We start from the raw sequence: 26777 nt of genomic DNA on the forward strand, positions 1-26777 counted from the left end.
TGCGCAAAATCATTAAAAGTAGACGAACATTTCATCCTATTCTGTTATTCGTTTCTTTTGATGTTTAGCTCTTCAGTTATGTTCACAAGTTTTTATTTCAATTTTGTGAGACGAAATAAATTAAATAATAAAGATACTTGATTTAAAGTTATGAAATAAATTTAAAAGTGTTATTTTTATAACATTTAAAGCAATGCATATGTACCTCGAGACATTATTAATATAAGTTAAGGAAGGAAATAAATGGTTGTAGTGACTGTTAGTACGCATACAAATCACATTTGCATTCCACGTAGTTTTTGTGAGGTACTGCTAAGTCCGTTTTGAATTTTACTGCACAATTTTCCTACATATCTGTATGTAGGTACTTACATAAATATATGTGAATATACATAATTTTTACATAAATATGCACATATGTATATATAGATTCATTTGTAAGTATACATGCATGCATGTCTATTGTAAGTAGCCCGTTGTCAAGCTTTGACCGTTTTTGCATTCAGTCTGCAACACTGAATTGTGGGCGGCGCGACGTGTTTGCCCAACGAAATTATCCTATTTGTTTTCTATATTTAAATCGCTGCCGCCGATGTCGCCACCATGTTCTATCTTTCTCTTTTAGTTCTAAACACTACAAGAGATTGTGTAATAAGCAGACAATACAAAAATAAATAGATACCGCGAAATCAACTTAGCTCAATACAAGATATTACAAGACATTTCGAAATGACGGATAACGTTACTTTTACAAGTGTTTGTGTGAATGTGTTATATGTATTACTACATTTTAGTTTCCCAAAATTTTCACATGATTATCCGAGTAATTAACAATGGAGACATTGTGTATTCATAAAAGACTTATATAGTAAAGGTTGAGTACATTAGGTTTTAGTTTTTACGAATGCAGGTCGGTCGGGTAGTATACGTATACTAATCTGTAATAAATAAAAGAGTTCAAATTCCATCTGAGCCATAAAGGAAAAAAACTAAATTGTTTAATACAAACATAAGCATTTAACCGAAAACATGTAAAACAATTCGGGCAAGTACTTATTATATAATCCGTTGTGAATTTTCTAGCTTGAACATTGCCATAATACATGTATATATGTTATTTACTTTCATGATATACTTATGAAATAAAGGAGAAAAACAATGCTTTGAAAAGTTTATTGAACGATTTGTAAATAGCAATATTTTTGCAATTATTATTGAATTTTAAGCATTGCAGAGTAGAAATCACATTATTTTTAAGTATTTTTTTTTTTTGATGTGTGATTTAATGTTCAAATAATTCTTTTCTACTCTTTAGAAGAATGCTTGTGGGCCAGTGGCACTCAATATGCAGTGCATGTATGTATATGTACATACATATATACATGTATTACATTTTTCATAAATTCCATGCAATGTAACCTCAAGTAAATATATTCTCATCCACGTTGTCATGTGTTCATTTTTTAGGTAAATATGTTTTTTTAGGCTATTTTCCTTGTACTGCTCGACAGATTGAACGGTGCCAAAATAGCCAAATAACATGCCTCGAAAGTTACCTTCAAATATGTGTAATTGTCGCACTTATGTGCCGCATTCACGATTTTGTTTTGGAGTTAAACAATTATAATCTACAAGCATTTTTCTTAGTTCCTAATGCTTACTAGTTTGCTGAATCCAGAGTTAAACATAAAGTTACAAATAAAATTATCGGGTTATCGTTATGACAATATAAATAGATGAAAACAATACAAAATAATCCAAATACCGTAGTGAAATGGATTAGCTAGCAGTTCCTGACACAAAGATTACAAGTAGTATAAGATGTCAAGCAGAAATGTCCTTTAAAATGCATTGCTATCTGATCCATCTGCGTCTTCCCATTTTCTTACAGAACTATGGTGAGTATGTATGTTGGATTATGTGCATTTAGAAATGCTGAATTTTCCATTTTGCGCACGAGAAAGAAAATAAACAAAAGACCTATTATTTCGATCTTCATATGTAGCTATTTTTTTCCTTTTAAGCTTCATTTTCGACTATCAATTTTAAACTAACTGTTAATACAAATTAAATATTAAAATATTTTAATGCACAGAGATGATCCTACATTATAAATCACAATGAAAGAAATCTCTTTTGTATAAACGGAACTAAACAACAATGTGTGTTGGAGTAAAGTTAATTTTAACGCTTCAATAGTTCGATACCCATTATATTTATAAATTTATTTTGCATTTAAGGTGACAAGTAATTCAAACAAAGATATTTTGATATTTTTTATACCCTGGACCAGGGTATATTAAGTTTGTCAAGAAGTTTACAATACCTAGAAAGAAACGTCGGAGACCTTAGGAAATATATATGTAAGTATATAAATGATCCTGTGTCGAGCTGAGTCGATTTTATCATGTCCGTCTGTATATACGCGTACGACTAGCCCTCAGTACTTAAGATATTGGTCTGAAATTTTGCACACGTCCTATTCTCTGCCCATTTGTCGGAACAATATAGCATAAAGTCTATGTATGGCAAACTTATTCTTGTGACAAGTTCTCATCACAAAATTTGTTACGTATTATTTCCCAACGCAACCGTTAAATCTCGGAACAAATTTTTAGATTGGATACTACAAAATATATAGTTGTCATATAAAGTGACCGTTCAAAATGCGGTCCTTGTATGGAAAACATAACATTTAGCTGCAGTTCAACCGAATCGTCTTTTCTTGCTAGTTAAAATACTGGCGGATTTTTAGACCTTAAAATGCATCTTTCAGGAGAGACTTCGCATAAAGTTTTTGCTTATGTACAAAAAACATGTATATTTTACTTATTTATTTCAGTGAAAACATTTTCTAATTTGTTTAGTGCTTTGTAATGATCGTCAGTCTACAACTTTGCTTCTGCCGCTTTCCAATAGATGTCTCTAGGGTCAAGCACTGGTCGATTAAATCGTTTTATGTCGATCTTGGATATTTGTGTCAACATTAACCCAACAAAATTTTTGTAGAGATCTGTTTGCATCCCAAACTTATTCTCAACTGAAAATGTTACTTTTTGAGCCGAATTCTCGACATTTGCGAGAAATTTTGCTTTTCCTTTTTAATTCCAAGAAAAGTGCGGCTGAGGACCCGTCCACGCTTTATTGATGCTGACACATACATAGATAATACTATTACTCTACTACTACCATCAATATGATTTCTATTAGGTATTAAAAAAAGTACAGAATTTTTGTAAAGCAAGTTGTGTTAGTTTACAAAAAAATGGATCATAAAGCATTTCGTGTGTTAATTAAGCATTGCTTTTTGGGGAATAAGGGAAAACACTTTTGGACCGTTTTTATACAATAAAGCCTTAAATTTACAAAAAAACGACGGAAGCAAAGTTGTAGACCTAATAATATTCTAATTTAAATAGGAATTTAAAATTGAAAAGGAATGCGTTACATTATTTTTGGATAGCGGTTGAATATTTTTTTTTTAGGATTCGCATCGTTTCCATAGCGATTGAAGTCACATTGGCTCAGAAATATTCGGTTCTTCAATATCGTCTGTTATAAATGCGGCTTCATCGTTTATCTTAATATATATCTGTAACAATAATATATGAAGGGATAAATATGCCTGCCGACTTCTACGTGAGCTGCTTACAAAGTGAGATTTCCCCGAAAATGCGACCCACGCGACAATATAAAAGTTCAATTTATGGATGGAAATTTGTATGAAATTTGTTTTTAAGTTAGGGAGATCTTGTTGTTGAGGAAGTTTGAGTTATGGGTTTGGATGAAATTTGACTTCTACATGCTATTGCCATATCAAGAGTTCGAGTTTTGCAGAGCTTCCAGTTATGGAAGTTCAACTGTATATGACATAACAGGTGGGATGAAAATTTCATAAGCTTATACATATGATAGATGGTACCACTAACATTAAATCCATATGATTTTTAGTGGGCCCCTACCTTTAAAAGTTACATGTACAACTTTGACTTCTATCGAACTATTAGTTTATATGATATATACCTAGTATTTCGGGGAAGCAATTTGTATTAATTTATAAAAAATGGATCAAAAGTAATTTCGTGTGATAATAAAGCATTGCTTTTCGGGAGGAAAAATACTGTTGAAGACAAGGTCAATGGAACGTATTGCATATGTTTTGAATGAATATCTGACCGCAAAGTGGGTTCCGCGCAAGCTCAGGAGTGTTCTTTAATCATAATAAATCGCATTTTTGCGTCGATATCTCACAATGGATGAAACTTGGTTCCATCATTCCATACCGGAGTTCAATCGACAGTCAGCCGAGTTAACTGCACCTGATGAACAGACCCCATTGCGCGGAAAGTGGCTGACATTAATAACAGATGTATATAGACAGTATTTTGAGATGCACATGGTATAATCGATTTTTCGAATGTCAAGAATCGATTCTTAATCGACTTCGACTACTGAAGATCGATTCTGAAAAATCGATTATTTTACGAGAAAACTCGATTTTCGAGAAGAATCGGAATCGAGTTTACCATCCCAACTGGCAGCCATCGCGTGCACATATAATAACCTCCGCAGAATAACCACCACAAAAAAAAAAACGATTTTTTTTCCATGTAATTTATATGGAAAACAGAAAATTTTAAAGAGGCACCTCTTAATATTAATATTAAGAGCTCATCTTTTGAGTGACTTTTTTTTTTACACATTTCGAAAGTTTTGAGCCTGTTTTTCGGTTGAAAAAAAAAGGTTGCCTCAAAATGGCACACCCTGTTGTAAATACTATATATACAAAGAAGCTTTCGTTGCGGCAACTCTTTTCGGCAGAGCTACGATGAGGAAGTGTTCTGATTTGTTTGTGCTCTTGCAACATCCTTTGTGTTTTTGTTAATAACAGTTCGCTGCTACAAAATTTGTAATTTTTCAGTTATACTATTTGATTTCTCTTTCTTTGGGTCTGCTTTCTTGTCAAAAAATGTACACGTAAAACATACACTAAAATTTTGTATTTAATTTGAAACAAAGAAGAATAGTACCTTGAAATGTCTTTGATCAGAACGTCATCATCCATGTTTTGTATCGTGTTTGGCGATTAGGTATGAATGAAATTATACACGCCGTTGCAAATATAGTATATCAAACAAGAGCAGTGACTCGACCCATATTGAATTAATTTTTCATACTGCACTGCAAAAGTTACAGCTGTTTAAAAATGAGTGAAAAAAAAATTCGCTATATTTTGAAATTTTTGCATAAAAAAGAGAAGAATGCCACGCACACGAGGACCATTCGTGTAGCAATTCCGAATTTTCGATTTACTCTCATGAAAGTTTTACTCTGATGGAATAATGTCTCGACCAAATGTCAGAATAGTTTTAATTTTAATCTCATTAGATTGTTTTTCGTAATGTCCAGCTTTGTAATAGGTTTTAATCTTAGCAACTGTAGAGTTGGTGCAGTTAAAAACCTACTAGGTATCCCAAATATATGTATATACGTAAAAAAAAAAACGAGTAGCTATGGCTATAGTGTTCTTTAAATACTATTGTAATCAATACCGTGTAAATATGATTTACGAATAAATGTGAAATCGTTATTTTTCGTATAAGAATCCAAGGATAATTTAAAGGATTGTACTCGAGGTTTGATTTTGCAAATAACTGATACAAATATTTGTCATTGGAAAACGTAATGAATTTTCCATTTGGCATTTTATGCTAATTGCTTTGGATTAAGTTGAATCAAACTTGACACTGTGTGCTAAATTATCCTAAAATCGTTCAGAAGTTAAAAACGTGAAACGTAATTTTTATACACGTTGATGTTATTGCATGATTTTCAGACAGACCTTAAATGTTTAAGTAAGAAATGAAATAAAAACGGATTTGGCAGTGTATTTATGAGAAGGTGGTAAAATGTTATGAATTATAAGAAATGTGCTTAAGTTAAAGTAAAACATCCGTTATATTAAGTCGCAATAAAAAGTCTTTCTCATGTTCGAGATGGATAATTTACGCATTAAAAAAATCTACTTTCTTCACAAGTTTTTTTATTTTGTATAATACATTTATTTTATTTAACTTTCTTACCAACCATTTAGGAAATGCGATCGTAACAAATTGATATACATAGATATATGTATGTATAAAGACGAATTTAGCTGGTCAAGCCGTTTGGATATAAGTGATACTTGTTTTTGAGCAACTAACATATTAACAATTGTAAAAACGAAAAGAGAACAAGTGGCCGAGAATTAGGTGTGGAAAAGTGCCGCAGGGCATGTTTATACCTGAGACACTGAGAAGCTGCATGATTGAGACGGACGTATCTTCATATTTGCAAACATCATCCTCAGGACAGGTGCAGATTTTTAATTAATCAAAACAAAAACATGATAATTAAATGTCTTCAAAGCAAACAAATATCAGATAATATGTGCCGAAACTTAAATACAAATAATGAGAGTTAATATATGATGCGAATACAGTTCATGCATTTTATGGAAAAAGTTATCTACATAAACAATTAATTTACCTTGCGCAAAAAGAAGACATAAAGTATTAAATTAATTGGATCATCACTAGCTATCAATACTGCGACTAATTACTGCCACCATTGTTTTTTCTGCTTTTGCCCTTGATACCTCCTCGATTAATTCCAATTACAATTAAGATAGCACTACTACTTCTGTAATCATCGCAAATAAATTAATACTACTTTGTACTAATATATTATACTATACTTACATACACGTAAAAACCTAAAATAAAAAGAAAAAACAAAACAAATAAGAAAAAACTAACGTAATCAACGTATGTACCAAAAGTGTAATTGCTCATTTATAGTTAATTTCAGAGTCGCGCTTTAACTTCAGTTCAATTCATTAAAATGAAAAGCATAAGTTCAAGCAAAGTACTCCTATCGAAGCATACGAAGTAATTAAATTATAATTACAGTAAGGTCACTAATAATATCTGTTTTTTATCTACTATTTATTCAATCTATCTGCTTATCTATTATATAAAATACACTTACTTCATATATGTGTGTGTTATTTTTTATCGATGTTTAAAATTTGCAAACCGATCTAATTGTGCCCCTTCTGAATATTAAACATAGAGTAGCATTTCAATTTTAATTCACTGAATTATTCACGGTTTGTTATTTCTGTTTAAAGTCGGTTACACATACCCAAAACCCATCAAATTAATGCAGTTAAACATCACTATGACAAACATTGATTGTAAGTAAATTTGATTACTATGTTCAAACGGGCCAAATATGGTATCTCAACAATTTAGTTTTTGCCGTTCATAGCCAGCTGTTTAGCAATTGGTATCAGAATTTCCATTCATTTACGGGGTTAGGTGTAGTCAGAGAAATGAAAAAAGAACAATTTAGTATATTATCATTAAATAAGATTTCGATTTGACTTGACTAGACAGAAATTAAAATAAATAAAAATCATTTTAAAAGTAATGGCTGTTTGTGTTTGTCCAGCTCCAATCGAAGCTGTTTGCGGTGATCATCACTAATCGTTGGAGATTCATCTAAATCAATCGAACATATTTAATAATTATTTTAATTGACAGAAAATCTAGTGAGCGAAGCTTTTTTTAATTAATGAAATAGCACTCTTAGGAAATTGTTTTCCAAATGTTCAGGAAAAAACTAACAGTTAATTGTTAACAAAAAATGGAAAATAAAAAAACCTTCGTTCAGACACTAGAGAAATAAAAATTAGATGATATTTGCATCGCAATCTGTCCATTGTGCTCTCTCTTTCATCACATGTATTCCTAAATATACAGAACTTAGACGAATTCCAGGAATTTGTTGGGCTCAATTGAGGCGATGAATAGGGATTACCACTTAAATGGATTCAAAGGCCTTGAGCCTGCGTTTAGAATTGGAGTGTACTCTAGTATTATGTGTTCTGGAGATTCCGGTCCCATGTCGTAAAATCGGAAGTTTGCACAAGAAGTTGGTCAGGTGTTTCTTAAGCCTGCACGTTTGCAAACTGATAGACGGTCCCAGAAAATTTTCATATTTACAAAAAGCTTAATCATTGAAATCTACCGAGCTACAGTGGTCACCTTTCAAAATTCATAGGTTTGTGAAAACGCATTTATAGTTTTGGGAGTCAGTTGCATTAAGATAAAAAATCTTAAAAATACGCTCATATCTCCCAATCTATTTGTCGAATCAACCCACAATTTGTGAAACTATTTCTGAAATATTTTATTTTAAGAAAATGTAAATTACTTTTCGAAAATTCTGGCTACGCCAAACCACAAACGCAATCTTCTGTACGGAGAAACTTAATATTAACCATATAATGTTTTCACTGTTAAATTACATGCAGATATCATTTTACTGTAATACTGTTAAACTAATTATGTGTTAATTTAATTACATATCTTTGAGTATTAATTTTCACATGAAATGGCACATTTATATAAATTTAATTTTAAAATGATGATTTACGTAATTGCCAATTAAATGCCTGTTTGATCATAGTTTTAGCTCCAGTAAGTGCCAACGGTTCTAAGTGGAATAAAATAACGGTTATTTATTGAAAATTAACCTAAAACATTTATATGTGGAATTTTTTTTATATCATTAAAAGGAAAATTACTACAAAGAGAATGAAATTAAAATACAATTTAAAGAACTATTATTCTCTGTAGCAACATGTTGCAAGAGTATAACAAAATAAAACAAACTTTTTCAATATATCAATCTCATATTTAAAATATTTCTTTTCCCATGTAAAGTTCCAGATCTGAACTCTTATCTATCAGAAAAAGCACAAATTGGTGAATTTTCCAGTGTGGAACGGCGTTCTCGCGAAGTCTACGATAAGGCTGATTATGTTATATTAAAGTCGTATTATTGAGATCTTACATTACGTTTATATGTGTATTTACCTACATTTAAATTTTAGCAATAAAAAGTGTATTACAGGGTTTGTACGGAAAGTAATATGATTGATTGATTTAAAAAAATTTATTGAACCAATCGTTACAATTCTTTAAAAACTTGCAAATATCGCTCCATTTGCGTCGATGCAACACAGCCAGCTCGATTTCCAAGCATTGAAGGCGTCCCGGAAGGCATTCTACGGAATTGTCTTGAGCCGAGGTGCATGCTGATTGGAATCCCTTTCATTGGTCTTTGCAGGCAAGGAAACAAAAAAAGTTCGGGAGGGCCACATCCGGGCTGTAGGGCGGCTGCGGAAGCATTGAGATGCCGTCCTTAGTTAGGTAGCTATTCACAAAACAAGGCGGTGAGCCAGGGCGGATTAACCTTTCGTTTTAGTCTCTTGAGGACTTCCATGTAAAATGGTGGATTATGCCTTTGATGTTAAAAAGACAATGAGTATCGTTTTCACTTTGGATTTGCTCATTCTTCCGGTCTTCATCAGCGACCTCTTTCCGGCCTTGGTGCCACCGAAACACACCACTTCTTACTAAAGCAATATCTGGGTAAGCCTGTTTGATCATAACAAATGTCTCTGTCGCAGAATTAACGAACTTCACATAGATTTCAGTAGCGTACCTCTGCTCTAACGGACGCTACATTTTGGGCTTGCACCACTCACAGAAACACGTCGCGCGAAAATGTTTGTCCTGTCTCTCCTGTCGGAGATAACTGACCAGCCGCTCGTCCGATAGCTAGAAACGTCCTCTACCGTATCCAGTCGGTGCGCGCACGCTCGGAAGTACAGTCGTGGCAAAATCAGTCCTATTACTTTCCGGTCAAACCCAGTATTAGCACTTCTAACGTCATATAATAAACTGCTTAATGCATTTCTAAACTTTTCTGCCTCTTTATAACGAATTAACTAAATGCATCAGTGAAAAAAGCTCTTGTTGATCTTTGAATTGTAAGCATATTGGAAAATGTTGATTATTTGTGATTTTATTTATTAGTAATCTGCGTACAGTTCAGCAAGCGTTAAAGAAAAGTGCATTTAATTTTTTAAGCTCGACCTGTAAAAGATATGAAAAAGATTCTCAGAACCGTTGTAGCTTAATGTGCTAAATATGTTGTCCAAAACTGAATATCATAACTACACATTTTACAACAAAAAAATATTTGCACGATCCTGTGTGTACTGCCTTGTTTTTTTATATATTATGTACTTACATATATCATAGATAATTTTTTTAACTCTCACGAATTCGGTTTTTAAAATCTTATCAAACAAAAAACGCATGTTAACACTGTTAAAATTTAACTACCAACGTTTAAGCCATTCTGGTGGAAATGGCGGCAAACTGCGTAGTGTTGCATATACTATACATAAACATAAATAATTCGAGGATTAGTTTTGGTGTGTGTAGGGAAAATACATAAATGGCTTTCGAGTTAATTTACAAAAAGGTGCTCGAACTAAACAAATAAACATATTAAACAAATATGTTATATGGTATATATATACATATGTATATATATATGATATAAAATATGTCATACACAAATTCACGATCTTAAAACTTTTGGTGGACATTAATTGCACTATTTATTCACTGGACTTAAAATTACAAAAAGAATTTACAAGAAAAAAATTAATAGTAGCATAAAATGCAAATGAACCTTCTTTTTGTGCTTCGTAAGAATTTTTGGACTTTTATGTGTCTAACAATTCAGCGTTCACATAGTCGCAATGCGTTATTTTTTTAAAGCATGGAGTACACGATGTATAAACATAATTTGTTTTAATTGTTTTTTTGTATATATTATATAAAATACTGATTAGATTAAAAAAAAATTTTAACTCTTGCAAATATATAAATACATATATAATATACACCACATTATTACATAGAGAAAGTATGAAACAAACATTTTTTTTAAACTTAAAATTTAATTTTATAGCTTAGAATTGATAATTGATAGATTTAAGAATTAAGTCTCTTTATTAACTTAGTTTTTTTAGCCTTGAAAAAGTCATTCTATCTCATGCAATAAAGAATTAATACATCGACCACATTTTCTTAGCCCTATAAAAGATTGGTTGGACGAGCTAAATTCCTATATAGTTTTCTGTACATATGTAAATATTAATATACATACACATTCATTTAAAACTTTAAAATGGAACCTTCTTTTCTCATTATCTTTTTATTTAAATAGGACATATTTCTATAAAATATTAATAGGTGAAAAATAAGCTAATTTCATCTGTCACCAATCTTCCGTTAAGTATATTTTTAGGAAGCAGCTGGTAGGTTGATATTCCAGTGTTTTAGAATATTTAGTGAGGTGGAATTTGTGGACACATATCTCTTTAAAATTTATTAATATTGCAAACAATATTACCAAAATATTTAAGTAAATTTTTTGAGTTTGTTAATTATGATTTTGCATTATATATCTTTTATTATACAAATTGCAAATTTTTAGTCCGACCACATTTTTTCAATTCAAATATATTATATACATACATCTAAAATGTACTTACACATGTATATTTTTTGGTGACTTTGTCGGTCAGGGTGACTTACGCTCCCCAAAGATAAATTACATAATTTATTTCTGCTTTTGTCTTGCAATGCTCTGTTGCTGTTACATCAAGCAGACAACAAAATAACTTATCATTTTTACAAATTAGGAGAAAAGCTCGACTAGACCAGATATGTAGGGCTAAAATATAACATTTCAAACAAAGTGAGCATGATTGGAGTGACTTGGCTAATTAATATATGGTATTTTGTTTTTTTGTGGTTAGTCAATTTATTTTCCTTTTTTCTTTATTGACTATTTCCCTGGCTTTTATGTGCATTTGAATCCTATTGCAGGCATTTATTAGCTATATATGTTCGATGTAAGTATTTGCGCACTCGTATGTATGCATTTAAATATTGTACTATGTTTATATAAAAGTTGTTGTTCTACACTTAACTATTCTCAGAAACAGTCATTTAAGAACTTAGAAGTTTTTGTGTGAAATATTATTTCATATGCACATACCTACATATATTTATTTTATATAAAATAGTAATTATGCATATGTAAATGTGCTTATTTTGCATTTTAAAGAAATTAGTTGAATATATTACTGTAAATTTAAATCCCTGCAAGAAACGAAATTAGTTTACAAGAATGGAAAGTTTGAACCTCAAGCTGATGAAAAATTATTATTTTCGGTTATTTTGCTGACTATAATAAACAAATCGTGTGATGTCTCTTTGATGGTTTTTTTAAACGCGCCATGGTGAGATATTTAGCATATACATATGTACGTCGTCCTGGAACAAAATAAATAATTTATGCTACATAAGAATATTCATAGAAGTACGTAGGCAAATTTGAAAATAATGATTCATTCAAAAATTATATATATTTGAACAGAAAAATTAAATTTTTTGTCAATAATTTCCTAATAAACTGGCCATTAAAAATTAGTATAATATATATAAACTAGCTGACCCCACAGGCATTGTCCTACGTGAAATTATGTGTTTTGAAATAAAAAGAAAGTTGAATTTATATTGTGCTGAAAATCATTTATTTGCAATTTTTCTTAATTTTTTTCAATGTAACGCAGCTTGATAAGCAACATTTTTTGGTTTCTGTTCCGGTGCGTAAATGTACAGAGAAGAAGGTTTTCCAACTTGTGAGCACGCCACTTATAGCTGGCCGCGTGAAAATCATGGCCTTTCCAGATTTATGCCACACACTTCTAGTGTCCTGTTGATTGTCATCGTAAATGCAATTTTCCCTGGAAACTGAATATGTTTGAACTGAAAGGCAAATCGTTGGAACTCAAAGGAATTCGTTGATCGATTTGTATGAGGGCAAACATCCCAGAATCTGACTTTGAATTTTCTAGTTTAAGTCATTAACATCGGTATTTTTGACAGCTAAAATTGCGCGTGCACTCGCATCGTCAATCGTTTCATTCCAGTGATTATCATGTTCCAGCAACTAAATATAATTGCTGGATTGCTTCATAAAAAGTTGCACACACCCTACCATTTACTATTCGCAATGACTTAAATGAAGTTGAACCGCGTACATTAATCAATAGCAACCGATGGTGAAATCAATCATCGTTCGTCCTAATGCATTAGCGGAGAACACACCTGGATGTTCATCTACAAATTGAGAAAAAACTCGTCAATCTCGTTTTTGTATTTGGCGGTGTTTCTGTTAGCTGCAGTGTATACTTTGGGCTGAAATATACTCTTTGGTCTTCTCTAAATGAGATGCACAACAGTCGGAAAACGTTTATGAATTGTAAAAGTAAATATCTTACAAAACGCTTCATTGCAGTTCACGTATCGACCCATTTTATACTTGCTGATCTCATCTCATTCAAGGCCAATAACCGCCATGTTGGTTTCTTTGGTGACGCACTTGCAAACGTATTTGATCGATTTCACCCAACAGCAATACTCAACACTGATATGAGCTTTGAATGCAAATTAGACAATATTGGCGAATATAGTACTATCCATGTGTTGTCAACTACGATATTCAGTCCTCTAAATTGAATGCTGAATGTTCTACCATTGTCGTCTGGTGAGCGACGCCGTTACAATGGATATCCATCATTTCCAGTTTGCGTTTCCGAAAGAAAACCACGTAGATAGTGTTTCGAGCGACAAACCTCTTTTTTGCCCCTCAACAGAGTATATCCAGCATCTAACACCATCATATCCGTATATGTATACGCTGCTTCTACGCTATTGCTACGTTCGTTAAAGTCCATCAAACATCGTAGCTGTTGTTTGAAAAGTCGTGCTGTGACGCGATCCATAATACCGCATGTATGTCATTGTATCCTGCGAGTACTCATGCATGTGCTTTGGGCTGCCAATGTATGTTGATGACAAAACAACGCCGACCGTCATTAGTGCGACCTCTTTGTGGCATCATAACAAATTAATAAAGTTTTTACTGAATAATTTTCAATAATTTACCGTTTGAATAGCCGAAATAAAGAAAGGAAACGACCGATATTGAACAATTCAAATAATTTACAAATAAATCACTTGGAAAACAAAATAAAAAAAGTTTTGTATGGAAAAGTCACTTTTTGGAAATTTACGCCATGAGTCGATTAAAACTGAACATTTAATAATCTAGCCCGCTAACAAATCAACTTTAAAATTATTTTTATAAGAAATAGAATTTTCCAAAATTCTACAGTGGCCATACACTTTAACCTTATAATAATGCCAGTAATAAAATGCATTTTCCTATTGATAGCATTGAAGTTACTGTTCTGGCTATGTTAAGACTATTTTCGAGCATATTATGAAATTCAATAACAAATTCATGAGTGCCCTATATAAAAATTTTACTTCAACAACCCCGGGTGTTGCGGCGGCCACAACTGCGTTGTCAGTGTATCTACATACATATGTCGCATCGCCACAGAGCCGATATTAAGATAATAATCCTAATAGTGACCGTCCCACTTTATAGTTTTCTTGCTCTTAAACTGTAAAATAACTAAAATAACTTTACTAATGATTTAATTTGAAATAACTGCTCCTGTTTGTCTTATGAAGAGTAATGATGATAAATATCATTGCCTTGCTTCAGATTAGACTGAACTTTTTATTTTCATTTTACTTTGATTGTACCTAATTGTTTCTTGCAGGGACATTTATGCATTTTGTTTATGGGTTTAATACTTTGTAATTTTGAAGGCCAAGTGGATTTATGAAATATTTTATTTCTTTCACGAATTCTGTGCTACTAAACACGTCAACATAGGATGAATTTCATCCGTTCATTGAGGCTCTCTTGCCGTTTGTCAAATCGTTTTCGTATTCGTGGTTCAATTTGCAAGCTGCCAAGCGAAAGTATTACAAAAAACATGAAAAACGTATGTCACTGGAGGAGGAGCGACATTGCAAGGATGAACTACAAGTAAGATCTACTTTTAACATTTCCCAAATAATATTGAAACACTCACTTTATTTTGTGACTTTGTAATGTGAAATAATCAAATTTTAGTTACAAAACTCGAGTTTAGTAAAAAGTATCACAGCAGGAAGATTTAAAGAAGTTCATACCTTATATATGCATATAAGTATACCTAATCTAAAGATTTTCGACTTTCCGGTTAACTTTCCAGTACCTAACTTGTTTAGTATAATGTTTTGCCACTCTTGAGTATTTCCCTGGCTTTGGTTGGGAGTGTATAAAATGTTTGATTACATCCGATTTTGGCGAATGCTGGAAATATTTTATGCTCTAATTAATAGTAAAGTTTGCCAGCACCTACGAATAGGATTTACATTGGAAATTGTAAATAAAACGCAAAATATTTAATTATTCATTAACATTTATTTTGTCTTTTTCCAGTCCTCGAAACATTTTTCATAAGCACTTTTTGGGAAGGCCTTCTGCTCCGTTAGCGAATTTTGTTTTATTTCTTCGATCAACTGAAAACGGGTTTCATTCCGATGATTGTTGACTTATTTGCATGTGTGTGTCATCGGCAGTTATAATGCTCTCCATAAATGTGGGATCGCAATTCGCATAATCAACTATGTTCAAAGAGACTCTTTTCGAAAAAAATTCAGCCAAAATCATTCGAACAGACTCACGAGAGATGTCTAGCTTGTCTATAACATTTGCCTGACAATTTTCAAAGACCGTATCCTTCACTCTTTGAATATTTTCATCAGTTGAAGAGGTCGAAGGTCATTCAGCACATGTCTTTAACGATCTCTCGACCGTCTTTGAAGGCTTTGTATCACTCGTAGGCTTGTGTTTTAGATAAAATTGAATCACCGTAAGCCTTTTCCAACATTCGCAACGATTCAGCACACGAAATGTGGTTAGAAATACAAAATTTGAGATAAATTCTTTGTTCGATTTTTTTATCCATTGTAAAAATCGCAATGCAAACTATGTCAACCAGTTCGCTCTCATATTTGGCATAGTAATTAAGGACAGTCCTACCAACTTAGCAAAATACATTATTTGAAATATCATTTACCCGGGGAATTAGATTACAATTTCCGGGTGCTTTTTGCTTACAATTTATATATAATAGTTACTATTATTCTTACTTGGTAATGAGTCCTGGATGGTGAGCAGCAAATATAGTATAAATTCATAATATTCATAAGTGAATTTTTTGGCGTCGCAATTCGAAGCTTTTTTTCTTCTACCACTTTCATGTAATAACCTGTTAAATATCTTCGTAAATTTCGAATCGAGATATAATACATACATTCATTATAATGTATTTAATTTAACTTACATTAAATTCCGCTAAAGGTTTTATTCTTCGTTATTAAAGTAAGTTGGAAGCATATAACCTGATACTTAGAATAACTTATTTACCTAGGTAGTTTTTGATTGAGATGTTGCACTTATTTTCGTAGGTGAAACAAAATTCTTTAACAGCGTTTATTTTTACATTTTATATCTATTTTTCTTTGAAAAACTATATAAGTATATTTATGCAATAGAACGAAAAAGCGGAGGTGAAACAAAAGTGGGCGTCCCGGTTATTAGGAAAACTACGTAAAGATATTACTCAGGAATGCCGAGAAGATTTCGTGCAATCCATCACCGGCAAACGAAAATCGATTTGTGTTCTTTCGAATCCTGATCAAAAAGGAAAAATGCGACGAATCGACTGCTTACGACAGGCAGATAAGGTGTGGCGTTTGGATTTGGTTATGGTCATACTTTTTAAGGCGATACCGCTTGAAAGCACAGATGGAGAACGACTGGAAAAAAATCCCGAATGTACACACCCTAGCTTATGTGTAAATCCTTATCACATTAATGTATCTGTTCGCGAACTGGACTTGTATTTAGCGAATTTCATCAATACACATGATCCACTTCACAGCCCAACTCCGTCGTCACCGCCGCCTACATCAATAGCATTATTCTCATATAACAATGAACACACCCATGATAACGCCAATAGCAACACTAATGGCAGTAATAACAATATGAACAAAATTAAGAAAGATGGTGAAGCACGCAAAGAGAAAGGTAATAAAAGCTTCTCCATACTTAACTATATACATTAGAGTGATTCAAAAAAAAAATTTTTTTTTTTCGTTTCGTACTTGGAAAAATAGGTTCTTAGACACCTCTAAGAAAGCCTCTCCAAACATGAGTTTTTAATTGTAACGGGAAGGTCCTCCTAAATACAGTTTTCTATTTTTTCTTATTATCAGATTGAAAAATTTATATCTCGCTTCCAACTACTTCAAAAAATATCTTGTTCCTTGAATTTTGTAGGAAATTGAATGCTCTACAAAAAAAGGTCTATAAAGATTTTTTTCATAAACCCAAACGTTTAAAAGATATTACAATTAAAAACTCATGTTTGGAGAGGCTTTCTTAGAGGTGTCTAGGAACCTATTTTTCCGAGTACGAAACGAAAAAAAAAAAATTTTTTTTGAATCACTCTAATATATGTACAGTATATATGTATATGTGTAGTACATGCGTTTGCTAGGAGTATTTTTATTAATTCCGTTTATTCCATTTTCGTTTTGAGTTTTTAATTATTGTTAAAATTAAATATTCTTTATGACTTGTGCTCAGTAAAGAAAGACATGGACAGATTTAATTCATATTAGTTGTTAATTTAATTTTAATATTGTGCCTTATGAAATGCTATATAAAATATTTCATCAGTAGGTCATTTGATGTATACGGTATATAGTATATTGAATAAAAACAAAAAAATATAGTTCTAATAGTTTCTGCTAATTTTAAAACTAGTGAATGATTTCCAACAGATTTCCTTACGAAATAGGCTTGTCTTAACAAACATTAAGGCTTTGTTTTTGACGGAATGTTAGCGTTGTTAAGCTTGAGGAGCAATTTTAAAAACTATATTCTTTAAATACTTTTCTCTGAAGAAAAAAAATTAGTATTAACTAATTAGTTTTACATAAAATTAGGTTACAGCCACAATCCTTACAATGGAGTTGTATGTAACGATATAATATTGGCTACTGGTGTTTTTTCATCGAAGGAATTGTGGAGTCTCTCTAAAGGTAGGTTTACAGATTAACATACATATTTGTATGCAGGAATATACACTCAGTCCTTTTCTTACGCGATTTTTGGTTCTGCCACTAATCGCGTAAAAAAAAATCGCGTAAAAATGGTTAGTTTTCCCATATTAACTGACGAATTGGTTCCGAATGTAAAAAATATCGCGTATAACAAAATATACGTGCAAAAAAATATTCAAAAATAATACAATAAGTTTCAAATTTCAGGCTTATGATTTATTCATTCATATCAAAATAAAAATACAAAACAAAAACCATATATAAAAGAGAAGAAAATAGAAAGTAGGTAAATTTATTGAAAAAACCGTTGAATGCTGTTTAATCACTGTCATTATCCGTAGTGGAAATTATTCTTAGCCGCTTATTTTGATGGCCGGCACTGATACCACTAGAATTTGTATCAGAATCAATAGTAAGAAATTCCGATGTAGTTCTTTATATCTTAACATGCCAAGACTCAATTCTTTTTGAAAAATTCGTGCACGTTCGGCATCAGAATCATTTGCTACAAAGTAATTTTCCAATTCTGCTGAAAGTTTAAGACCAAGCAAAAAACGAAAAAACGCAATCGCGTTAAAGTGAGAAATTTGCGTAAAAAAAGGAATTTGCGCTGCAAAAATAACCGCGTTAAAGTGAAATAGCGTAAAAAGAGATCGCGTAAAAAAAGGACTGAGTGTACTCGATTTATGTCAAAACATTTAGATATATCTATATCATGTACATATGAGTTAATAAGAAGCTGTGTGAGGAGAAAAACTAAATTGAATTTTTTTCTATTGCATAGCATCTATTCTTGATGAGGCAAGTAATGATTTACTATCCACAAATGCTAGTCATATTAAGTTGGAAAATTCCGCCGGAACCTATGAATGCAACACATATCAGTTGCCACCACCATCAATTGGCGTTGGTGTAGATGTCCCTGGTAACTTGATAGCGACGAATAATATGTCAGCAAACACGGATTCTGGCCGATCAGCTACCTCCAGCTCTTCTATGATTGTTCCGGCTGGGTACAGTAGTAAGGATTCTGACAAAAAGAAAATACAGTACATATCGGTTATATGCAATTGTTATAACGTAAAAAAATAGCATAAGACGGTATTTGTAAACAAGAGGTATTCGTTTATATGCAAATTCTATGCACATACGCAATCATTTCATTTCATTTCTAGTATTATATTTCCAATGTTTTCAAAAGCATGTAAGCATCAATGTTATGAAAAACAAATAGTTACGCAGCGAATCTAAGCCCGGCAACACCTTCTACGTTGAGGGATGTTTTATATAAGTATGATATTGCATGAACACTTCCTTATCATTAGTTAAATTGAAATGGACTGCCAATATGTCCGCAACAATATCCTGGTGGGACATGGCTCCAAAGTATACAAGTTCATTCCCGCATTGAATGTATTCGTGTCAAGTTTGCACCGTTCATAATTTCTGCTTTTCTCGTCTGTATCTTGAATTTTGTCAATGCCTGCCGAAATGAAATGACTTGATTTAATTTTACTTAGTTTTACCAACTTGAACATGAAATGTCATTTTCTAAAACAATTACTAATTATTTGCCGCTAAATTAAAAAATTTTAAACCGATCAAAATTTGTGGGTAACGAAAAATTGTTTCCATAAATGCGATATTTGCCTATAAATGATTTGCGTTCAAGCAACCTATTTTATATAATTACAAGGTGCATAATTCGTTGAAATATAAATATTTTGCAAATACCCAAAATTGCGTAAAAGCGATTCATCAGATAACCGATATCCATTGTAATTTGCTTTGAAAAATTGTGTAATATATTATTTAATTACTTTCGAAAATAGTTGACTTTGTTGATGCACGAAGTATGCATTTGCCGCCATCTCCCCTCTTGCGAACCCAAGGAGCAGCAGCATGTAAAACTGACACGTGTACTTCGCCTGATGTTGGAGGAAATAACGGCAGTGGTGGTGGTTTTTCTGTGATTTTGCGTCCAAATGATTCAACGGGTGCAAGTATTCAATCAAGCGATATATCAATGCTTCAGCGATATCCGCCTTCACTAAACCGCTCATTATTAAATATGAGTCAAGTGCGACCGAACGAAGGTAAATTTTCAAAATTTGAACTAAACGTTTTGAATATAATTATATGGTAGTCGTTGAAGTATTTTCGTCTTTCTAATCAAACTTCGACCTATTTTTTTATATTTATAATAATAAATAAATAAACAAATATGTACCATTTTGATCGACTACTTTTTGCCATTTTTCCGCTAGAGACATTATTCGATCAGTGTAAAACTTTCATCTGTGTAAATCGAAATTCCGAAATTTCCAGAACGGAAACGAGCGAACCATTGTTGTGCTACACGAACTGATACAGGATTGTCACCGTAAACTTCACAAATTTCACTGGTGGCTTGCGAGGCATTCTTTCTTTTTTTATATAAATATTTCAAAATATAGCCAATTTCTTCATAGTTTCCACTCATTTTTGAACAGCTGTAACTTTTTTTCAACTTCCCCGAATTGAATTTTTTTTGGTTAAATGAAGCTTAAAGCTCACCTTTCCAACACTATATGGCATAGCACAATGTTATTGGTAGCACTAGAGATATACGACTGCAAAAATACGAAAAGACTTTTTCGACTACCCAATAATTACATAAATGTTTAATTTTATTCCATTTAAAATTCATTTCAGTGTTGATCCAACACAATGTAACGTCTGCATTGGTTACAAATTCAGTGAGCCCTGGTACAATGTACTATCATTTACATAATAGCTCAAATGGTCTATCAGATTCCAGTGATAGCAGTACTCAGCATAGCCATCATCCTCAAAGGCAACAATCTCAACACCAGGAACACCAACAAAACTTACACAGTCATGGTTCACAAATTTCAGTAGCTGCGGCAGCGGCTGCAGCAGCTGCTGCTGCTTCTATTTCAAAATATTCTTCCGAAGTTGTAAGTGGACATGATATGTCCGAGTTTGTTACCTATGTTTGCCAAGAAACCGGAAATAGTAATGCTCAAATTAATGAAATTCATCCCCCGCCACATCTTCAAAGTCACTTCCAGTTACAAACGGTTTCTACAGAAGGGCCATCATCTAGTCGTAATCCAAAATTATCCTCCGCAGCGCCGTCCGCACAACCCTCTCATTATCAACAGTACAGTACGATGTTACCTCCGCCACCTTTGCCACCAATGGCGCGTCCAGTTGCGATAATTAGGTCCACAGGTGGTTTGACGATGGTAGAATCACCACCATTATCTGCAACACCTCCAAACTCCAATCAATCGGGTAAGGAATCATCCAGGCATCAGCAAACACAGCAGGATCACCAAAATCAACATCAGACTCGGTGCCAGACGCTATCACATCCTCAACATGTCGCAGTCGAGCACGGTGACTCAAGTGGTCAAATCTTGACGGTGAACACATCTACGAACACTAGTGGAGGTAACGGTAATACTACTTCGGTTTCGAGTACAACAGATGCGGTTACCGTACCCACTTCCAATATGCAAAAAAACACATCTGCTACTAGTGGTAGCAATAATAGCAGTAGTAGTTCAACTGATATTGTAGTGGCTGGTTCGTCACCACCTCCGATAAGTCCTCAAGAACATATAGATGTTGTACGTAGCACAAAATCCTCGACAATTGGTCGCTTTGGCACCCAGTCGTACGCAACAGCCACTAGTCGGGAGTATTTCAATCATTTCCATTCACAAACTACTCCAGTAAGTATACATTATTATTTTTTATTATTTGTGTTTAATCAAATATTTATTAACGCATAATAATAATATTTACATTTTCTTTACACTTGGGTGGGCGAAAAAACACTTGTTAAAACTTTTCCGTAGATACCGTCGTCCGGAACGAGGAAAAACTAAGAAAACCTTAAGATGCACCGAGACTCTAATACCCTTTACAGTAGCAATTTTTATAGAATAAAAAAAATCTTTATATTGATATTGATCGTTCAGTTTGTTTGTCAGCTATATGCTATAGTGATCCGAATATATTCGTAGATTTTTGTGTTGCCTTTGTCAATACACTCAGTCCTTTTTTTACGCGATTTTTGGTTCTGCCACTAATCGCGTAAAAAAAATCGCGTAAAAATTAGTTTTCCCATATTAACTGGCGAATTGGTTCCGAATGTAAAAAATATCGCGTATAACAAAATATACGTGCAAAAAAATATTCAAAAATAATACAATAAGTTTCAAATTTCAGGCTTATGATTTATTCATTCATATCAAAATGAAAATACAAAACAAAAACCATATATAAAAGAGAAGAAAATAGAAAGTAGGTAGATTTATTGAAAAAACCGTTGAATGCTGTTTAATCACTGTCATTATCCGTAGTGGAAATTATTCTTAGCCGCTTATTTTGATGGCCGGCACTGATATCACTAGAATTTGTATCAGAATCAATAGTAAGAAATTCCGATGTAGTTCTTTATATCTTAACATGCAGAGACTCAATTCTTTTTGAAAAATTCGTGCACGTTCGGCATCAGTATCATTTGCTACAAAGTAATTTTCCAATTCTGCTGAAAGTTTAAGACCAAGCAAAAAACGAAAAAAAGCAATCGCGTTAAAGTGAGAAATTCGCGTAAAAAAAGGAATTTGCGCTGCAAAAATAACCGCGTTAAAGTGAAATAGCGTAAAAAGAGATCGCGTAAAAAAAGGACTGAGGGTAATTCATGCTAAATAACGTGAAAATATCTTGTCAAATACAAGAGTTTTCTGTACATGAATTTGATTTTGACGATCCTTTTGGCAGCTATATCTGATAGTGGTCCGATATTGGCGGTTCCGAGTAATAAGAAGTTTACATTTATGGGCTCAATGACATATTTGTTTACATTTTATATAGTCTTCAACCCTTTCTTTACTTTTAACCAAGCTAACAGCATTTGTTCAAATTTAGCAAAGACAAGAATCTTCACACAATTTGGCACTGACTGAGCAACGCAACAATATTCGAATTCTTTAGCTTTAATTACTTTAGCATACAGCCGTCATTCAAGCTGGCCGATCATGTAGGGTTACCATATTCCCTGATTTTGACCTTCGGCAGTGATTCCCTGAGTTTCGTGAAAAATCTCTGGTTTCTTCCTGAATTGGCGATTTTTTTAATTATTATTTTTTTTTAGCTAGTGCCTGAAAAAAGTGAGCATATCGTTTTAGTCTATTTGGGCGTTTTGAATTTGCGCGCCACGCGTAGGATGCATTTACAAGAATCGTATCATTCATGGTTGCGTTCCAAAACTCGACCGTGTTCAACTCGCACAGGTTTTTTTTGGTATAATGCCCCTATTGCGGTCTTCAACCCGACTTGGTCGAATTGAAGTTAAGGCAATTCAACTTCAGATCAACCGAACTCTTTTTCGGTATTGCGAACTTCAACTAAGTTCAGTCGAAGTATGATTGGCGTCGCCAACCTAAGAAAGGGAAATTTGACAGATAGTGAAACAGCTAAAATTTTGTAAACGACATATTTAAACAATTGAATTCAGCTGTCGCTCGCGAAAAAGTGAATAAACATTAAAATAAATAAAAAATGGATATAAGTTTTGATTTATATTAAAATGACGAAAATATTGGGGGCAAAATTGATGTGCTACGTATACGAAAAAGCCTTCGTGATCACTCAAATCCATTGGAGCTTCCAAATGCAAAGTAAGCCATAGTTTTTTCACAATTGAGTGGCTTTTTAATAATATTTGTTGCAGATTCATAAGTTATTTTCGATTAAATAAAGAAGCATTTTGTTTTTTACTGAATGAGATGATGGAACATTTCCGCAAACGTGTGCGAGGAACGGCCATACCTCCTATATTAAAATTATGCGCAACTCTGCGTTTCCTTGCTGACGGTGGTTATCAAAAATGCAGTGGAAATGATTTTAACATTGGGTTGGCGCAATCTACGATATCTTTAGTAATTAAAGAGGTTCTAAATATAATTGAACAACGTATTTGTGCCTAATGGATTAAAATTCAAATGACTGTGAAGAAGCAAAACGCTTCAAAAGTTTCATTTTATTCAAAAAGTGCTTTCCCGGGAGTAGTTGGTTGCATCGACGGGACTCATGTTCGCATAATCTCACCAAGAAAAGAAGTGCATCATCTTTATCTTAACAGAAAGGGCTACTACAGTTTGAACGTGATTACTGTATGTATAAAATCTGAATTATATTATATTAGAAACAAAATGGTATAATTTCTTAAAATTTTTAGCTTTGTGATTCTAAAATGTCTATTCGGTATGTAGATGCTAGGCATGCAAGCGCAAATCATGACTCTTTTGTTTTCAATGTTAGCGATTTGAATGTGCATTTACAGAACAACATAAAGAATAACACTTGGATCTTGGGTAAGACTTTATCGTATTTATTGCTAAATAGTTGGCGTAATGTAATTTCTTAGGCGACGCTGGCTATCCTCTGCACAAATTTTTAATGACGCCTTATCGCTTGGCGAAAGCTTCTTCACTCTAAGCAAGCTACAATACAGTATGTACACTCAAGGGCCCGGAATATTGTAGAGCGGACAATTGGTGTACTCAATAGTAGATTTCGATGTCTTTTATCTGTACGAGGTTTACATTACACTCCTGAAAAGGCTACGCAAATTGTGAATGCTTGTTGCGCATTGCACAATATTTGCCAACACTTTCAAGTGGATTCTCCAGAAGAAATACCATCTACTTCAAATACTACAATGACCAATGATGTTTTGGACATAGAAAGAGAAGAAGAGGATACGACTCGAATACTTCGCAATAATATTATGACTTTCCTCTAAATAATTAAAATATTAAATTTCATTTCTAATGTGCTATTTATTCAGGCATATACTTAAATTTTATTTAAATAAATTCATTAATTAACAATATCACTTCATTTTTTAATGTAAACTTAAACTATGGTACAAAAATATAAAATATCACTTCATTCCAGAATGATAAAATAAAAAAAATATTACTTCTTGTGTTAAATAACCAAAATAAAATTCAAATCTTTGCGAAGATTTTAATTTAGCAATTTTGAGGCGCTGCACCTCAATTTTAAGTGCATGGAGTTCATGCGCCTCGTTTGCTTTCCTTTCGTATATCTCGATTTTCCTTTTTTTAAATCGAAAGCTTCTTTTTGGAGAGTATAAGATTTATGTACAGATTTCTCCAACTATCCAATTTTTTTTTTTAATTTGCTGTTGCGTTTCAGCCTGGGTTTAAAGGAGTTGCAGCCTTTCCGACTCCATGCAATTGTTCACCCTCCTTAACTGAACTCTCCTGGAAGGAGTCGGGCGTTCCTGCACAACTGGAGTGGACAATGGCGAGCGTTCAAGGGGCACATCGGCGACAGTAGGAGGTATATTCTCCACACCAAATGCTGGCCCACTTGGTGCAACTGCTTCCCTTAATTGAATAAGCTGGGCCACGCTCTCTTCCACTGGGCTCAGCGACTGCTCTTGCGACGGTCCACCACCAGTCGCAAGGTAGTTATTCCTGTTGTTGGCAAGTTTTTTCTTTAGATTTGACTTATAGTGAATCCACACCTAATAAAAAAATTTTATTTTTAGTTAATATTTTTAATGTCATAGCCATAACTGACTCGTCCCCATTCGTAGGCAGTTCTGCTTGGTGGCCCTAAACAATTTAACTGTAGTGCCACACTCTCCCACAATTCTTTGATTTTGAATTTAATGTTTCCAAATTGGGGCTTTCCTCTTTCTACTTCTGAAAACTTCTCCATTAACTCCACTACTCCACCGCAATACCAAAAAAAAGTTGAAGTTCCATCATACTTCAACTGCAATTTTTTTTGACAGATTGAGTTGATGTCGGCAATACCGAAGTTTTAAACTTCGACTAAAATGCAGTTGGGTTGAAAACCGCAATAGGGGCATAAAATTCCTGCACGAGTTGAACTCGGTTGAGTTTTGGAACGCACACCACATGATATCGCCATCATACATATGTACATGTATACCGTCGCATGGAAATGTCTCACACATGTCTCGACTCGAATTTGCGGAATTTTCTTATATTATTTACAAATCACCGGTGTGTTCACAACATTTATGTATATATCATAAATTGAATCCGAATCCGGAATGGGCAATTTTTTACGCCTAATATTTTGTGGTTTAATTTAAATCTTCAGTTTTTAGACTCGAAAAATGTTCATATTGACGACAACAAATTGATCGATCAGTTGGCAAATTTGAATGCGTTCTTGAAGTCAAAAAAAGAGGACCGAAAAATATCAGAGGAATTTTTTCGCAATCTGTTAATGACCAGCTGTGTCCATTCTTCAAAGCTAATAAGAACTCTGAGTCGTTTTCCGAAATCTTGATAATAGTTCAGTATTTGTTGTCTATCCCTGGTCACAACGCAAATTGCGAGCGTATTTTTGTACATATGCAACGGGACTGATTTTGACTGAGACCGATATAGTAACCTTACCGATTATGTTAGGTTAGTCCTTTTATAGATCAATTTTAAATTCCGAAATTTTTATCACTTTTACCATTAATTTATTATTATTTATAAATTTAATTAATTATTATTTCGTCTTACTATTTGTTAGCTTAAGCTATTATTTAATATTAAAAATTGGCAGCTTTTTGCGATTTTCCTTCAAAAGTATTATTATTATTTTCAGTTTTGATTGAAAATACATTATAAAAGTAGTCATACCGTTTTAAATATTTTTAATACTTATACCATGAGCAGG

At 33.0% G+C, this 26777-nt stretch overlaps 2 protein-coding genes across 17 annotated transcripts in view; both read left to right on the top strand.

Moving 5' to 3' along the window:
• LOC120779527 (uncharacterized protein YMR317W) overlaps positions 1 to 26777 on the top strand; it is a 43708-nt gene that overhangs the window by 1022 nt on the left and 15909 nt on the right. Inside the window, exons 1-9 of one of the 16 annotated variants that reach the window (XM_040111864.1) lie at positions 93 to 258; positions 1892 to 1898; positions 6095 to 6354; positions 14731 to 14886; positions 16443 to 16980; positions 17904 to 17999; positions 18805 to 19041; positions 19853 to 20116; positions 20715 to 21763. In XM_040111864.1, the coding sequence (XP_039967798.1) occupies positions 6274 to 6354; positions 14731 to 14886; positions 16443 to 16980; positions 17904 to 17999; positions 18805 to 19041; positions 19853 to 20116; positions 20715 to 21763 (2421 nt within the window). In that variant the 5' untranslated portion in view covers positions 93 to 258; positions 1892 to 1898; positions 6095 to 6273. Of the gene's footprint in view, positions 1 to 91; positions 307 to 344; positions 361 to 395; positions 875 to 1467; positions 1899 to 6094; positions 6950 to 13316; positions 14887 to 16426; positions 16981 to 17903; positions 18000 to 18804; positions 19042 to 19852; positions 20117 to 20714; positions 21764 to 26777 lie in introns of those variants that run through there. The other 15 variants (XM_040111860.1, XM_040111859.1, XM_040111858.1 and 12 more) reach the window with 15 other exon arrangements.
• LOC120779529 (putative nuclease HARBI1) lies at positions 22660 to 24884 on the top strand. The gene is made up of 3 exons (XM_040111875.1): positions 22660 to 24211; positions 24277 to 24412; positions 24466 to 24884. The coding sequence occupies exons 1-3, from the start codon at positions 24041 to 24043 to the stop codon at positions 24534 to 24536; spliced, it is 378 nt and encodes a 125-aa protein (XP_039967809.1). The 5' UTR covers positions 22660 to 24040; the 3' UTR covers positions 24537 to 24884.

Source organism: Bactrocera tryoni, unplaced genomic scaffold (genome assembly GCF_016617805.1).
Source record: "Bactrocera tryoni isolate S06 unplaced genomic scaffold, CSIRO_BtryS06_freeze2 scaffold_11, whole genome shotgun sequence".
NCBI lineage: Eukaryota > Metazoa > Arthropoda > Insecta > Diptera > Tephritidae > Bactrocera > Bactrocera tryoni.

Excerpts from the sequence above, each read along its gene's own strand:
- LOC120779529 (XM_040111875.1), top strand. The coding sequence starts at position 24,041 with ATGACTGTGAAGAAGCAAAACGCTTCAAAAGTTTCATTTTATTCAAAA. Across the intron at positions 24,212-24,276 it reads ACAGTTTGAACGTGATTACT|CTTTGTGATTCTAAAATGTC; the intron begins GTATGTATAAAA and ends TAAAATTTTTAG. Across the intron at positions 24,413-24,465 it reads GAATAACACTTGGATCTTGG|GCGACGCTGGCTATCCTCTG; the intron begins GTAAGACTTTAT and ends GTAATTTCTTAG.